The sequence below is a fragment of the Eretmochelys imbricata genome, chromosome 9, assembly GCF_965152235.1.
Source record: "Eretmochelys imbricata isolate rEreImb1 chromosome 9, rEreImb1.hap1, whole genome shotgun sequence".
NCBI classification, from domain to species: domain Eukaryota; kingdom Metazoa; phylum Chordata; order Testudines; family Cheloniidae; genus Eretmochelys; species Eretmochelys imbricata.
In genome coordinates, this window is record NC_135580.1 from 23,285,130 (window position 1) to 23,302,386 (window position 17,257).

Here is a 17,257-nt window from a genome sequence, read left to right on the forward strand (position 1 = left end):
CTTTTCTCTATGGAATCTTAAAACTTCCATGTTTTCATCACACCCTTTCTATGATTTTTTCTCTAAAGCTACTGCAGCTTCTGCCATTCTCTGCTCAGGCATCTCATGTAACACAACAGTAATATATACATCCTGGATAAATGTAAGTTAAAAGATATGTTTTGTTTTTTTTAGGGCAGACTGTCACTCATTCACTTTAAAATTTCACTTTCACTCAGAACCTTGTTGGGCGCATCTCCTAACACTTCACTATTTTAGATTATGTGAGTTGTGTAATCTTTTTCCAGTCAATGGGGAGCTCATCAGTAAATAGTCTTTGGAACCTAGAATCTTTGACAAGCAACACTGCAAAAGTATTCGGTCATGTGACCTTGACTCCACCTAGTAGACTTTGTTATTTCAAGGGTTCAATAAATATCAACACACTTACATTTGGATGTGCTAAAGAGTTATCATCTTGGTACTTTATGGCAGTAGGAATGTTGCCAGGTGCTATTTCTTTTTCAGTATTAGACAGATCGACAGTTCCCACTCCGACAGTTGCAGGTTCACATTTTAGTTCACCAGCTTCTGTTGACTAAAAGGAAAAAAACCCACATTTGGATGCTATCAAGGATGTAGAATATCATTCCTGATAAACACCCAAGCATTGTAATATAACTTTATATTCAACTTTCTTAACATGTTCAGATTACAACCATTAACGAACTAATCCACAAAACAATAATCATCATCTTCATACTTTTCAAAATGGATAACAGGAACTGCCTGCGCGTGTCAGACTGGTAATATGAAGTGAGGGAGAAGCACTGCCAAGTAGGGAAGTGAAAGAGCAGAGCTGCAGTTTTTTTCCATAGAGCACACATTCAAAATTGTGTGAAACTTTTAAAGTAAATACATATTTGAAATGACAATAATGGTACTCTTTTCAATGGAACACTCAGTGACAATTAAAAACATTCCATTATCTCAATGGAACACTCATTTGCTTATGCACTTCCTCTTACAAAGGGAAAAGTGTGTGGTTTCTGAACAAAGACAGAAGCCTGGTCCACACTTAAAAATTAGATCGACCTATGTTGCGTAGGGCTATGAAAAATTTTGTACTGTGAGCACCATAGTTAGGTTGAAATAAACACCAATGCTGACAGTTAAGTCGACAGAAAAATTCTTCTGTCGCTCTAGCTACTGCCTCTCAGAGAGGTGGATTCACTATGGACAGGGTTTTCCCCTTGATGTAGGAACCATCTACGCTATGTGCTATAGAGGCATAGCTGCAGCTGTGCCGCTGTAGCACTTGTAGTATAGACATAGCTTCAATGGCCCGAGTTAGGTCACAATTTTAAAACCTGGATGTCTTAAGTCATATTTAGGCACTGAAATAAAAGTGGCCTGACTTTCAGAGTTGCGGAGCCCTCTGAATATCAGGCCACTTTTATTTTGGTGCATACATATATTTTAAGGAGTCTAGCTTTAAAACTGTTTACCCTTTATATAAGTATGAACATAAGCTACCTTATTGCCTTTGCATGATGATTTGTCTAACCCTCGCCCCTCCCTTTTTCTTTATACCTTTCTGTTCTGTTTAAAAAAATGTTCAAAATAACCAAACTCCTAAGCAGGGCCGTGACCATCTTGCCATTTCAACAATGTATTTCACCTCATCCTAAACTCTCACGCACCTCCAGTCCTGTCACTCATCCTTACTTCAGCACCAATTCAAGTATCTATGGACATGTTTGAATGCTGGTACTGGGAATGAGGATTGCCAATGTGATGTGTCAAGGGAAATTGCATTAATGCTGCAGCTTCCACCTGCCACCCCAAGTGGCTTATACACAAAGATAGGCTATTGACAACTTACCTTTTTGACTTCTTTACTTGATCTGAATGTCTGTGGAACAAAAGAGTCACTTTCAATAGCTTCAATTTCTTTCACTCGTTTCACTTGTTCTACCAGAGTGGCTTGGTCTACAAAAGACAGTCATAATATCAGTATATTTCAGTGTAAGCTTATGATCAGTGCTGTGCCTAAGCAATACTATCTCTAGATAGTTTACTATTTATGAAATATGTACTAGCTTCAATGAAAGCTAAAATATTCTGTTACAAAGAAACATTCCTGCTTTATTAAGAACAAGAAGAGTGATTAAGCTGTAATTGCTTTATTCATGATGCTGAGATAAAAATTTGCTACTTACACGTTAACAGTGCCAGAACTGCAGTGTTTGGATATATTGAAAAAAACAGGGATTCTGGAATAGTGTGAATTTGTAAGAAATGTCCATTAAAAGAGAAAGTTACTTACCTTTTAATAACTGGAGCTTCTTTGAGATGTGTGGTCCCTATCTGTATTCCACTATGGGTATACATATATTCTATGCGCCCAGAGCCAAGGAATTTTGAAAGGAGTGTCCATTGGTCTGCAGATGCACCTTGGTTCACCTCATGCCTCTAACTGAGGAGATAAAGGGAGGACAGACTAACCACCTCTCCAGTTCCTTCTCCACCTTGAATCAGAGAAGATCTGAGGCAGAAGGGAAGGAGGGTGGGTAGTGAATATAGATAGGAATATAGATCTCCAGTTACTATAAGGTAATTCTCTCCTCTTCGAGTGCTGGTCCCTATATGTAAGTCCAGTGTGGGTGACTGACAAACAGTACTCAAATAGGAGGAGGGTGCAAAGTTATAAATGGCAGAGCCGAACAAAAGCACTGTTGTTCCAACAGATGCATCAGCAGAGGAGTCCTGTACCAAGGCGGGAGTGCCTAGCAAATGTGTGGACTGAGTTCCACATAGCTGCCTTGCAGATGTCAAGTAGAGGCACCTCTTGAAATGATGCCATAGATGTTGCTTGTGCTCTTGTGGAATGAGCTCTTACCCAAGGAGGAGGGGGAAGATTAGATAGCTAATAGCAGAGCAAAATACAGACCGAGCTCCATTATGAGATTCTCTGAGGGGATATAGCCTGACCCTTTTCACTACCGCTACAAATAATCTAGGGGGATTTCCTTATTGTTTTCGTTCTCTGCAGGTAAAAGGCTAAGGCTTGCTGAATGTCAAGGGAATGGAACCTTCTTTCTTCTGAGGATGTGTGAGGTTTTGAGATGAACATAGGTAAGTGGATAGATTGGTTCAGGTGAAACTCAGACTATATTGGGGGTGAATTTAGGGTGTAAACACAATGAAACCTTGTCCTTATGGACTAGCTTAAGGAGGATCCACCATCAATGCCCAGGCTCATCAATCCTCCCAACTGAGGTGATGGCTACCAGGAAATGTGACCTTCATTGAAAGGGAACACATGGAACAAGAAGCTAATGGTTCAAAAGGAGGCTTAGTAAGTACAGAGAGAACAAGGTTAAATTCCCATGGAGGAATAGGCTTTTTTTTTTTTTTCAATAGGCAGAAAAGTTCTGATTAGGGCTTTCCAGAATTTGCTCATCAGAGGGTGTGCACAGATTGAGTGGTCCTGTGAAGGCAGATGGTATGTACTGACTGCTGCCAGGTGGACCCAAAAGGAACTGACAGACAAACCTGCAGTCTTCAAGGAAAGAATACAGTCCAGAATGAAAGCAATAACTGTGGCTTCTGGAGAAATAAGTCTTGGATGCATCCACATAGTGTAACACTTCCACTTGGCTAGGTAACATTTTCTAGTGGAATCTTTCCTACTATTAGAAAGGATGTTCTGTACAGCTCCTGAACACAATTGCTCTGAGAACAATGCCCATCCAAAAACCAGGCTTTGAGATGAAGTGGACATGGGTTAGGATGCCTGATCTTTCCATTCCCTTCAGTCATGAGACCAGGAAATGTAGGAATAACGATTGGTGCCCAAGATGACATGCGTAGGAGGTTTGGGAACCATAACTGTCTGGGCCATTTGGGGGCAATGAGAATGACTCATGCCCTGTCCTGCCGAATCTTGCACAAAACTTGAAACAGGAGTGGCAGTGGAGGTAAGGCATAGTTCAGATGGTCTGACCATGGAAGGAATAGAGTGTTGCCCTGTGAGTGGTGACCCAGGCTCCTTTGGAACTGTATAGATTGCACTTCCTGTTTGCTTAGGAGGTGAACAGGGGTCCCCCACAAAGAGTGAAAATATTGTTTGCCAGAGAGTCTTGAAGCTCCTGCTTGTGATAGACAGCAAAGTGTCTGCTGAGAGACTCCGCTAGCACAGTGTTTCTCAACGACTAGTCCCTAAAATCTCCCTGACACAGTTTAGGAAGGCAACAAGTTGGTCCCTGGTATCAAAAAGGTTGGGAAACTCAGCGGTAGCACATTCTGGTTTTCTGGGAGGTTGACTGCTGACAGGGTAATCTGATTGCTGATGCACCAGTTCCACAGACCAAGCGCTTGTGGGCACAGGGAGGTGGGGTTGAATCTAACTCCTCCTTGTTTGTTGATGTAAAAGACAGTTGTAATTTTGTCTGACATTATGAGGGCATGGTAAATAAATGGGAGGAAGGTTCTGCAAGCCCTTTGAACTGTTTGTAGCTCTAGAACGTTGATGTGTTTCCTAGACTCTCGAGGTGTCCAGGTGTACTGTTATCCATGCGAGCTCCGCAACCAATAGAGATGTGTCAGTAGTGATTGTCCTGTCTGGTGCAGAGGCAAGGAAGGGAATACTGACACAAACCCGATGGGGATTCTTCCACCATGACACGGGCCATATCACTTTGGTGCAAAGAGTCACTGTGGTGGCCATGGACTGTCAGTTTGGCAAGTACACTGTTTGAAGCCACTCTTGTAGGCAACAAAGGTGTAGTCTTGGAAAAGGTGTGACAAGTGCATGAGGCCACATGGCCTGGTGGGGCGGGAGAGAGAGGTCTCAACAGGCTCTCTGGTAGGGTTGTAAACCAAACACCCTTGCCCTGCTCCTGTCCTGCCCCCCTCTGGTGACTCCATTCCCCCCTCACACATTCTCCCCCACCCTTGCTCACTCGCTCATTTTCACTGGGCTCGGGCAGGGGGTTGGGTTGTGGGAAGGGGTGAGGGCTCCGGCTTGGGGTGCAGACTCTGGGGTGCAGGGTGGGGATGAGGAGTTTGGGGTTCAGGAAGGAGCTCCAGGCTAGTGCCGAGGCATTCAGAGTGCAGAAGAGGGTGCAGGCTTTCGGAGGGAGTTTGGGTGTGGGAGGGGGCTCAGGGCTGGGCAGGGGGCTGGGGTGTGGGAGAGGGTGTGGTTCCCAGCCAATGGGAACTGCGGAGCCAGAACTCGGAGCAGGGGCAGTGTGTGGAGCCCCCTGGCTGACCCTACACCTAGGAGCCAGACATGCTGGTCGTTTCCGGGAGCCATGCAGAGCCAGGGCAGGCAGGGAGCCTGCCTTAGCCCCGTTGCGATGCTGACCGGACTTTTAGCGGCTTGGTCAGCAGTGCTGACTGGAGCTGCCAGGATTCCTTTTTGGGCGTTCCAGTTGAAAACCAGATGTCTGGCAACCCTATTCTCTGGGGTGGTTTATGATCTAGTCTATAACAACATTCATAGCCTGAAACCTGTCTCTTGGCAAGTAACCCTTTCCGTGATGGAATTTAAGGACGTCCCAATGAAAGCCAAAGTCTGTGTAGGGGTGAGAACGGATTTTTCAGCATTTATGTTGACCCACAGAGAGAAGTTGTAGCATTGTTGAAGTCGACGCCTGAGTCTCTTGGCATGACCTGGTGACAAGGAGCCAAACGTTGAGGCAGGGGAAGATGGTGAAACCACGGCATCCTATATAAGCTGCTACTACAGAAAACACCTTGGTAAAGACCCTGGGGGCAGCCGCAATGCTGAAAGGGCATACTCTGTACTGGAAGTGGTTGGAGCAAACTATGAATTTGAGAAAGCGTCAGTGAGTTGGGTGAATGTAGGTGTCCTTCATGTCGAGAGCTGTGAACTATATGTCTTTCTGCAGGGATGGAATTATAGATGGCAACATGATCATGAAAAATTTGAAAAGTGGTTGAGATGGCAGAGGTTGAGAATGGGTCTCCAACTGCCTTTCTTTTTGGGGACTAGGAAATATGTTGAGTAAATACCACTCCCTTAGAATTGAAGAACCACCTGCTTTATCATTCAGTGCTGTAAGAGACATTCCTCTTCTTGATTGAGAACATTCTTGCAAGAGTGGCCCCCAAGACGGGGTGAAGAAGAGGTTTTTGGAGGGGGTAAAAATGCAAACTCCATTGTATAGCCAGAATGGATGATGCTGAGCACTCATCTGTCTGTTACTGCACTCCAGGTGTTGAAAAAGATGCTAGACAACCCCCAAAGGGTGTGTGGGAGTCAGGAGGTGTTGGACTCAGTGGTTTTCAGCTCTCAAGCTGCAGTCAAAATATTTAGGCAAGGGCTGGGATTGGAATGAGGAACCTTGCTGCAGAAAGTGTGGGGAAACAGGTCTTCTGAGTGCTCTGCCTCTTACCAGGTGGTCATAAGGTCTCTGGTGGAAAAACTGTTGAGCCATCAGTCTAGACTTCTATTGTTGGTAGTAGACTTTTCTCTTCAGGGCAGTTGAATGTATTCCCAGGGAGAAGAGGGTGGAGTCTCCTGAAGTGTGTAAGGACTCATCCATCATCTGATTAAACAGATGAGTCTCACTGAAAGGAAGAAGGGAAGGTCCTTAATGGTTTTCTGGACCTCCCTGGGTTGATATTGCTGAGCAAACGGAGAGGAAAAGTTTGGGGGACTTCTTGAAAACCTTCATCCTGTCCAGGTAGAAGGCTAGGGCTCTCCTGACATCCAGTGTGTGTAATATAGCCACTCTGTTGTCTCGGTAAGGCTTGGGTTAGAAGGGTGGAAGAGGAATCAATTTGGTTCATGTGAAACAGAGAGGTTACTTGAGGAATGAATTTTAGATATGACCTAAGTGTAATCTTATCCCAAAAGAATAACACATGGGGGGAGGGGGTGTTCCATTAGAGTCGCTATTTCGCCTATTCTCCTAGTCGAGGTAATCGCTATCAGGAAGGCCATGGGTTCGAAGGGAGGCCTAATCAGTTCTTTCAGTACCAGGTTTAGGTCCCATGTGAGAGTAGGAAGTTGAGGTTGTGGGAAGAGGTTTGCTATACCCTTGAGGAACTTTTTAGTAGTCGGGTGTGACAGCACTAAGTATCTCTCTGTTGGTTGGTGGAAGGCTATTACAGCCACTAGGTGGACTCTGAGAGCGCTTAAAGATAGCCCCGATCTTTTTAGGGCTAGTGCATAAGAATAAGATAAAGTGTAAGAGTCGTGGATGTCAGGGAGATTTGTTGGGAAGTACACCAAATCTGAAACCTAGAGCACTTTTGCAGGTACATATGTTGTGTTGAGGACTTTTTACTGTGTAATAATACCTCTTGCACCTCCTTTGAACAGGAGCTTTCTATATGTTTGAACCAAGAGGATCCATGCCTTCAGGTGGAAAACCACCAAATTGGGATGTAGGATGTGTCCTCTGTCCTGGGAGAGGAGGTATGGAGTGACTGGGAGAGAGATCAGTGGGCACATCGCAAGCTGTGACAGATAGGGTACCAGGTCTGTCTCGGCTAAGTAGAGGCAATCAGAATGACATCTCTTTTTATTTTCAGCAGGACACTTGACAGCAGGGGAAAAGGAGGAAAAGCATAAAGAAGGTCACTGTCTCATGGGAGGAGAGCATCTCCCCAGGAGTGTTGTCCTATCCCTGCTTTGGAGCAGTAGCATGTACATTTCTTGTTCAGGTGAGTGGCAAACAAGTCTGTCCAATCCCCTGAATAGATCGTGAAGTACTGCTGGATCTAGCTTCTACTCGTGGTCATGTCCGCCACTCTCTTTGCCAGGTCCTAGAAGAGACAAAAGTCATCAGCCAGGAATGGCAGAGGAGGCATGACAGGCTCATCCAGGGAGGAGGAGGATATGGTCCTCAGGGGCCTCAACTGCACCCTCATTTTCCTCCACAATTTTTTCCAAAGTTTCTGAAGCTCTGGACGCTGCAGCCAAAGGGGTGTGCCTTGATAGTTCTTGGGTAGGGCTAGAAGCTTGAGAGGCCTGGTGTTGATAATGCAGCCCCAGGGTCCCCACGATGGCATAGAGGTTGGCAGTGGTGCCCAAGGGTAGCTGTACCAAGATGGTGGTGGTGGGGCCTTCTGAGGGTATGCTTGAGGATCCTGTTGAAACTGGGCACAGTAAGGAGCCTGAGAGGAGTACTGTGATGCTAGCTTCTCAGGTTCACTATCTGAGTCTTCACTAGAGAGCAGGGAAACATGACAGGGCAGTGGGAAAAACTCCCATGCTGGTTGAACACTAGGTGTGGAGGTCCTGGCACCAACAGGAGGAGACTCTGGTACGTCCAATACACAGAGGTCCCTAGAGTGTCAGAATTATGGCAGTGCCAACTGACTCGATGCTGCTGTTGGTACTGGGGGGGACGGGGACGAAGATCTTGTCCATACTGGTTGCTCTGGTGCCGAATGAAGTGTCAACGGTAGTACTGGTGTAGAATCATGTACCGATAATGCCTTCTTAGAGGAGTGCTTACTTCTCTCCTTGGTGCCATTGACTCAGTGCCTGTACCAATCAGGTCTGTGGGCTTGTCAACTATCTGCCCTGAGAACTTCTACGAGCCATGGGTGGTAAGTGAGAAGGTCTCGGTGCTAGCAGTACAAAGGATACCAAGCATGCTGGAAAGCATTTGGAGCTCTCTTGGAGCTCACTGGGGGGACCTCCTACTCTGTTTTTTGACTATTTGTGAGAGGGGTCAGCAGCTTGTTTCTTTGCCTAACAACCTTTAGATGTTGAGGGTTGTGGGGACGACTTACATCCCCCAGGTGACTCGTGTTGTGGTTCCGAAGAGGGTCGGAGAGCTGCCCTCATGAAGATAATCTTCTGTTTTAGCTCTGTATCTTTATGAGACCAGGGCCTGAATTGCTGGCAAAGAGCACACTTTTGTTGAATGTGGCCTTCCTTGAGGCAGCTAATGCACTGGGAGTGCTTGTCTGCGACAGGGATTGCCTATTTGCAAGAGAGGCACTTCTTGAAGAGTGGTGAGCTGGGCATACCCTATTGGGGGAAGGGTCCCCAACAAGGAAAAAAGCGGAAGAAACTAAAGTCTTTTTTTTTTTTTTTTTAATGATAAGAGAAAAACTACAACTAGAACTACAACTAAGAACTAGGAGGCTAACAAACTATAAAAATGGAAATTGAAAGTAATGGTCCTAACAGACTGCGAATAGCTCTGTCTCGACCTGGGGTGGCTGAGAAGGAACTGAGGATGGTTAGCCTGCACGTGCGGACTAGCCTCGTGGTGCAGCATGAGGAGAGATAGCACATGTGTCGACCTAACGGACACTTCTACCGAAGTTCTCTGATCAGCAGCGCAGGGATGCAAGCAGATCTACAGTGGAGCGCCCATAGGGACAGTGCTTGAAGAAGAATTTAAGATGTGTTTGAAATCAGAAAAATTCCAGAAGAGCAACAGGATTGAAACAAATAACAAAATAAGGACAACGATGTGCCAAGTACTTCCTGTTGTGCACGTGAAATGCTAAATCCATATATGCCACCTATGCTATACAAGACTGCATTTTATTTTGCATAGAGAAAATATAAATTATAAACTCCATCTACCTGTGCAAACAATCAATGAAAACTCACTTCAAACAATATTTTAATGATAATCGAGCAAAGAAATTTGTGTAGCTGTCAAATACCCTGATATAATCTTTGTACAAACATATCATACTAATTTCACAACAACCGTGTTTTCTTTGACAGCTTGTGCAACAAATATGTCCTGTCTACAATAATGGGTAGCTTGGGCTTTTCAGTTACATTAACATCTGAAAACAGCATTTGTGCTGCTGTCTGTCTTACTTTCTACTTCTGCTACACTCATAGTTAATCTCACATATCACCTAATCCTCTCCAGCTAGTTCCATGTGCAACTGTGGTGACAGTACAACTTTGGCCTCAACAGTGTGATTATTTTTATTTTCTGTTAATATTGTAACTGCTCTCCTCCGATCCGATGAAGTGAGCTGTAGCTCACGAAAGCTTATGCTCAAATAAATTGGTTAGTCTCTAAGGTGCCACAAGTACTCCTGTTCTTTTTGCGAATACAGACTAACACAGCTGTTACTCTGAAACCTGTCAATACTTCTAATAACGATTATTATGTTTATTACAATAGTGCCAAGGGACCAGCCAAGAATGGGGCCGCATTGTGCTAGGAACTGTACAAACACATAGTAGCAGACAGTTCCTGCCATGAAGAACTTTCAGTGAATAGACAAGACAGCAAAAGGTAGAGGAAAAGGGGTATAATGTACAAGCAGAGTAAACAATGAGATGGCCTGAAAATGTCATATTAGTTCCATGATTTTTCTTTTTTAAAATTTTTTTGGGGAGGGTTTACTTAGGAAGGGATAAGATGAATGAAAAGACAAGGGAAGGGAGAGGTAAACAATATACTTGCTCATGCCAAATATTCATAAAGCTGTACATTGATTGTTGAATATGGATCAGTGCATAAAACATTGTACTCGAAAAGCAATTCTATAAGTCTCAACTATTGCTCTCCTATCTGCCATTTTAATAATTTGATTGAATATATGCATGAGATTTTTTACTGTTTCTTTTGATAATTGAAAAAATATAGAATAAGGCACTATCATCTTAGAAAGACTACACCATACTCATTCCCTTATATCAGGGTTCTCAACCTTTTTCTTTCTGAGGCCCCCCAACATGCTATAAAAACTCCATGGCTCACAACTGTTCTTCTGCATATAAAAGCCAGCGCTTGGGGGTAGCAAGCATGGCAATTGCCTGTGACCCCGCCCCACAGGGGTCACTGCGAAGCTACATTGCTCAGGCTTCGGCTTCAGCCCTGGGTGGCAGAGCTCAGGGCCCTGAGCTTCTGCCCCATGCAGTTGGGCTTCAGCTTTCTGCCCTGGGCCACAGCGAGTCTAATGCTGGCCCTGCTTGGTGGACCCCCTGAAACCTGCCCAGAGCCCCCCGGAGGCCCCAGACCCCTGGTTGAGAACTACTGCCTTATAGCTTAATTTTAACAAATATGAATGCCGTATTCTTATTTTAATTTGGAGCTCAGTTGAAATAAAGCGTGGCAATAATCACTGGTGACATAAACAAAAAGTCAGAATAAATGTAAAGAGCTTGATTCACTGCTGGCTGAACCAGGATGAAAGCTTCTAGTAGAAGAAAGTCTGCCCAGAGATAGATCACAGTGATGCAAAATACCTACAACCACTATCTCTACAAGGAAGCTTGCTGCTGTTCAGTATAATTCCACAAATGGGTAGTGAAGGTTGGGAACAGGGTTTGGCCAGGACATCTGAGAGATGCACTGATCCAGTACATCTGCCAGGCATCCTCCCCAAGAAGGACGTCGAAGTGGCTGTGATTGTTCATTAAAGTCTCAGTCCTGCAAGGGCCTCTGATCCAGCAAAGCACTTAAGTACATATTAATTTTTAAGTTTGGGATTAGTCCTATTAACTTTAATGGGAAAAATCACCTACTTAAAATTAAGCAGATGCTGAAAGATTTTGTTGGATCGGGGCCAGAGAGCCCAGCACCTTGCAACAGCTATTGCTAAAGCTGCATTCCCCAGGCAGAACACCACTATGGGAGAGTGAACAAGCGAACACTAATGCCCTCCTTGATAGAAGGGAAGTCATTCTCCTTTGGGTGCAGCTGACCCTGCTGGCACAGAAAGAAATGGCGAAGGAGGCTACATAAGCTCAGATACCATTGTGATGGGCACAGTATCAAAACCTAAATCAACAGATTAGATAGGCGTCAGGAAGAAGGGAGATGGATATAGATTTTTAAGGTTCAGTTGCTCAATTCTTTTAATACACAAAATCCGCTATTACTATCTAGCCTTTTATAATATTTTATATGAATCAGATACAAAACTATAATAATGACAAGTTACAAAGAGACACAAAATCACTGAATGTTTCTGGGATATTACCAGTGACATTAACTTGCTGAAAATGGACCGGAAAAAAACATCGTCCATTAGTGTATGATAGTTTTGACAAATACATATTGGTAGATAAAATGACTTCCATGCATATGTTGTTTGTCAGATGTCAGTAGAAAGGATATGTATTTCATAGTAAAATAAAAAATAATGAAGTAAGAAAGCTAAGAGGCAATAGACAAAAAAATCAATACTAACTCATTGCAGAGCAAGTCCTTTAACTCTGGTTATACTGAAAACAGAATACTAAATATTGTATTAGTGATTGTTGATGTGACTTTTTAAAAATAAGCTATTCTTTGTATAAGAATTACAATTAAATTAATTTTTACAAGATTTTGTCCTTTTAGTTTATTACCAAAGGAGACAGACATATATGCAGAATGGTTTTTAATAAAACTGTATATGATTGGGAAGCCTTTCATGTGATGAGCTTCTGTTTCAATGTGTCTGCTCAAACCATATGGATAACATCTGTAAATCAACACAACACAAATACTGTAGCAATGTTCTACTAAAAACAGCAGGTGGCATTATCCTACAAGATAAATCAGACCACAAGCATAAAGACTTCACACAGACAGAAGAAAAGCATCAAAAGAAACAACCTTATCTTTAATAGATATAAAATACACTGTCTAAAAGTGATTCTCTATTTCATGCCTTTTACCTTAAAATTAGTTCAATTAGGCTAGTATTTAGTTAACCAACTTTTATAGTAATATAAGGTCACTGCCTTATTTATCTAAAGTCACTTATGCTTTTACTGTAAACACTGTATAGTAAAGATGATTCAACTGGTATTTTATTCTTAATATATTGCCAAAGATACATGCATAATATGATGAATGTCTTATTGTCATACTGACTAATTTTGTATTAAAAATAGTTCCTTTTAGAAAATAAATCCCCGAAGTATGCCTTCATTAAAGTTGTATTTAAAACAGCATACGGAAATAGTGCACTTACAATAATTACAAATGCTGGAGGATGAGAGGAAAAACCCAATTTGCCTGCAATCTGAGCACACAGTACACTTGTATAGATTTTTTGTTTGTTTTTAAAAACAAAGTAGCTCCTAAATTCTGCCTACAATTTAAAAAGTAACAAAACCCCCGAATCCTCAAAATTATTGTGTCGTGAACCATCCAAAAATCTCCCTTTAATTTAAAAAAAAGTTACTGAAATCGATCTTAGCTTTAATCATGTGATTTGTCTCTCTCTCTCTAGTATAATCCTAATGTTGTGATATTTACCAGATCCTTCACTAAAATAGCTGTAAAAATGAACTGATGATTAATATGGTGCTAAATAGATCTAGCGACTCTTCTTCAGATCCTTATGACTGAAGAATAACACAATGTCAGTGTACTCTGATGGAATTTGTTTATATCTCTTCATGTTTGACCACCTGTTACATATTTAAATGGACATCGTTTTTAATTCACTAATTAAATAATCTGTTTTCTAATAGAGTACACATTAAATAACATGGTCTGAAATATTTTTAGAATAACACTTTAAGATTGTTTTTCTGCTCTCCTGTTTGCTTATAAGTGTCTTTTTCAGCAAAGGAGAAACTGTGAAGCTTATAAACAAAGTGCTGCCAAATGAAATAAACAAACTGACAAAATAGAGAAAAATATTCCCCACCTGCTTTTAGTTACAGTAAAAACTTTGTTATTACTTGTAATATCCATAGAAAACACAAATTGCAGATACAAAAGTGATTTTCAAATATACAAGCCATTTAAATACCACATACGCTTACTGAATTGATGCAAAGCTTCCCTCAAAGGACAAAAAAAAAAAAAAAATGGTGTAGTATGAAGACAATAATCTTGTGGCGCAATCCAGTTGTATGGCAAGAAATTTAAAGTTTTTTCTCGATTACTTGGGAAAGAAAGGCACAACTGCATGAATTAAAGTCATTTTAGTCATTCACAACGGGCAAATAAAAATATTTTAAACTAGACTAGACAAAAGCACTAGTACAATAAGGAAAAATCCTGCACTGGCAGCAGGATTGGCTGATCTATTGCCCATCTTTGGCATCTCTTAAATTATATGAACTTTGGACTTCATTGTGAAAATAGGTTATGAGATAAACCAACAAAAACAGGAAAGTAACAAACATAAGACCAGCCATACTCGGTCAGACCAAAAGTCCATTTAGCCCAGTAGCCTGTCTTCCTACAGTGGCCAATAACAAAGGTGCATGTTGTTTTTCTCCTTTTAATTCCTATCATCAACCCGGCCTTGTGTAGTCTCTGCTTCTGGCAGAGAATTGGAAGTCACTCCCAATGAAGTCCATCAGCATATCATGTATTGGCTGTAACGTATGTGCACCGTAGCTACCTCTGGACAGAATCAGACTTGGTCAGGTATTTGTGATTCTATACATTCTAGTAAGTGGCCTAAAAAAAATAAGAGAAGCATTCACATTAGTTTTGACTAGGGGAGATTCTCCTTTAGAGAAGTGGTATAAATCTGAGTATTTGACTATTTAGAAAAGAAGGTCCTGAGTTCTATTCCGTCTGTTAAAAGCTAGAAGTTTGGCGGATGTTCAACACTGTCTATGTATATATGTGGCCACAAAGTCATTTCAAACATAACTTCTGAGTAAGCTGGAGTGGTGGCTATAGAATAATGAAAAGAATCCTTTCCCCCATGTGGTCTGAAGATGCTGCCTTCAGAGCTATTTGTCTTGACTGAGTGGGCTATGATAGATCAAAAATAGATCTTCAGCCTGTTTAACAACCCCCCAACAAGAGTCAACAGTGAGGATGAATCCTGGGGCATTCAGCACCAAGGGTGAAATGCATTCCACCCACAAACCCCAATACAGTAGTCTATCTTTATGTGGACAGAGTGTGAATGTGTTAAGAAGTGAAATCCACCATCCAAATCTGAGGCCAGTGAATGGGACAGCAATACAGCTCACTCCAGCCAGTTTTCAAGCCTATGGGTTGGAGTAGCAGCTGCAGCCTCTTAGCAGCAGAGACCTGATCGAAAGCCCATTGAAGTCAATGGAAAAAAACTCCATTGATTTCAGTGTGCTTTCTACTGGGGCCCAGTTGCACAACGGATTGGGGCCACTTGTCTGTTCAAATGTAGATGCCATGTCCTTTCCACCAGGCCAACTCCTTTCAACATCCACTGTGGCCTTCTGGGCAGGGTGGATAAAAATTGATGATTAAAAATCAGATTTTTATTTTTTTTAAAATCTAAATCAGAATATTTTATTTAAATCAATTTTTTAAAAATTTAAATAAAATACAGTGTAATTAAAAAACTATTTAAATTAAAATTAAATTTACAACCTATGTAAACATATTACAATCTATTAAAATAGTTTAAATTAAATAAAAAAATAATACTAAGTAATACTTATTTGCTTGCTTATAAGTTTTAATGAAGGTCAAACCACTGAAGTGATGGTAGTCACTAGCTAGGTACCTGCAACTAGAGTTTGTTGAAGTACTAAACCAGCTTTTGATAGCAGTAGCCTCTTTTGGAGGTGCAGAGAGAATATTTTCTTCATTTCAGTTTATTTAACTAGTTCAGTTCAATGACTAGGTCATTCAAAGTTATAAAACCAACTGGGAACTGAAAAATGAAGCAAATTTATTTTCCTCTTACAATCTAACATAAAAACTAGATGAGAGAGGATGAGATCTAGTAGTTCTAAAATCTTGAAGGACATGGTGACCAGAAATAACCAGTTCAATTCACCAACTACACATAATATTTCCTTTGTTTAATAAATGCAAAACATGTTTTGGTAAGCTTTTTTTCTAATGTATTCAGTCCATTTAAAGTAGTTCTAGTTAATTTAAAAAATATAAAATAAAATGCTGTTGCATTCTTAATTGAATCTGAATGTCCACCTGATAGAGCTTGACACAAATCACAAGTAAAAAATTAATCATCTAGTAAATAAGAAATACATCATTCACCATTTTCTATTTTAAAAATGTGAAAATTAAGTATCTGAATAAATGTAAGTTGTTATATAATTGCTTAAGGGTGAATTTCATCCTGTAAGCAACAGATTCTTCCTTTTGTGCTACAGTACTGTTTCTATTGGCTGCCAGTGAGGCGTGGGATTTATCCAAAGTGGGACCAGCCATTAGAGGGAGACATGATCATACACAACGCCAGTTTATCACACAAAGAAAGTATCTAGTAAGCATCCCAAGCATTGGAAGTGCACAGTTTTTAAGTGACAACTGAATTTCCACTTTGTAACAACCTGTGGCTGGATACAAATATCACAATCATCAGCTGAGATTGAACCTAAGACTTTCAGCACCAAAACACAGGAAGTCAGAGGTCAGAGCCCTACTGACAGATCATGGAGGATACTACTACCCTGGGAGCACATGCCAGGATTGCCTCCATTTTCTTTCCTTTAAATGAATATGAGTACTCATGAAAGGGGGCAAAACTGACAATCTTCTGTGTGCAGAAAAAGTATGGCACCAGCAACGAACACGAACTTCTCCACATTGCTCTGCCACTATATTTCAAAGCTTCCCTGGAATGATCACCTTTAAAGAAAAAGAATAGTCCACTCTCCTCCAATTAAATTCTGAGTCTCTTTTCTGAAACTGCAGCCAGGGAGCCAACTGTGGTGATGGTTTCTGTGGTGTGGGCCCCTGCCACTAGGAACTGGAGTGAGCCCGCCAACTAATTCTACAAAGAAAAACTGACCAAATCCAAGTTAATTAAAAGGCAGGGTTTCTTCCCCAGTTTAATTTTTAAGTTGTCATGAAAAGTTATAAATAATATTTTTTTAAAAATGTGGTAGGTCAGATAGTTGTACTGGTTATGCTAGTGTGTTTATTCTGGGGTCAAATCTGTGCATTTTAAACATCTGAGATGTTGTGGTCTGAGTATTTTTCTGTGCTTACCAAAGGCAACATTCTGATTTACACAACTCCCTGATGCACATATAATCACACGAGAGTTTAAGTCAGGGCAGAATTCAGAATGAAGTTTTTAAGTGCTTAGTTTTCTTATTATGCCATTTCATTAGCTACAGTACCTGTATAGACAAGTTTAATGTGCTAAAAATCCCTCTGAAAAATCTTTGAGGCATCTGTAAAATGTCCTGAATTTCTTGGTCCAAATAAAGTGCCATTTCCACAAAAAAATCATCTCTCTCATCATTTTTAATTTCTTTTTGTGACTTTACAACTTTAAAAGGCAGCCAATTTCCCCCCTAAGTTGGCAGAAATATAAAACCTCACTCCAAAACGAGCAACCTTGCCTTAAGCTCTGTATTCCATTTTCAAACCAAAGCAAG

At 41.4% G+C, this 17,257-nt stretch overlaps 1 protein-coding gene across 3 annotated transcripts in view; it reads right to left on the reverse strand.

The window, feature by feature from the left end:
• Window positions 1-17,257, reverse strand: part of RSRC1 (arginine and serine rich coiled-coil 1) — a 370,782-nt gene that overhangs the window by 9,883 nt on the left and 343,642 nt on the right. For all 3 annotated transcript variants that reach the window (XM_077826483.1, XM_077826481.1, XM_077826482.1), the window contains 2 exons: window positions 1,865-1,971; window positions 431-577 (listed from right to left, as the gene is read on the reverse strand). In XM_077826483.1, the coding sequence (XP_077682609.1) occupies window positions 431-577; window positions 1,865-1,971 (254 nt within the window). The remainder of the gene's footprint in view (window positions 1-430; window positions 578-1,864; window positions 1,972-17,257) is intronic.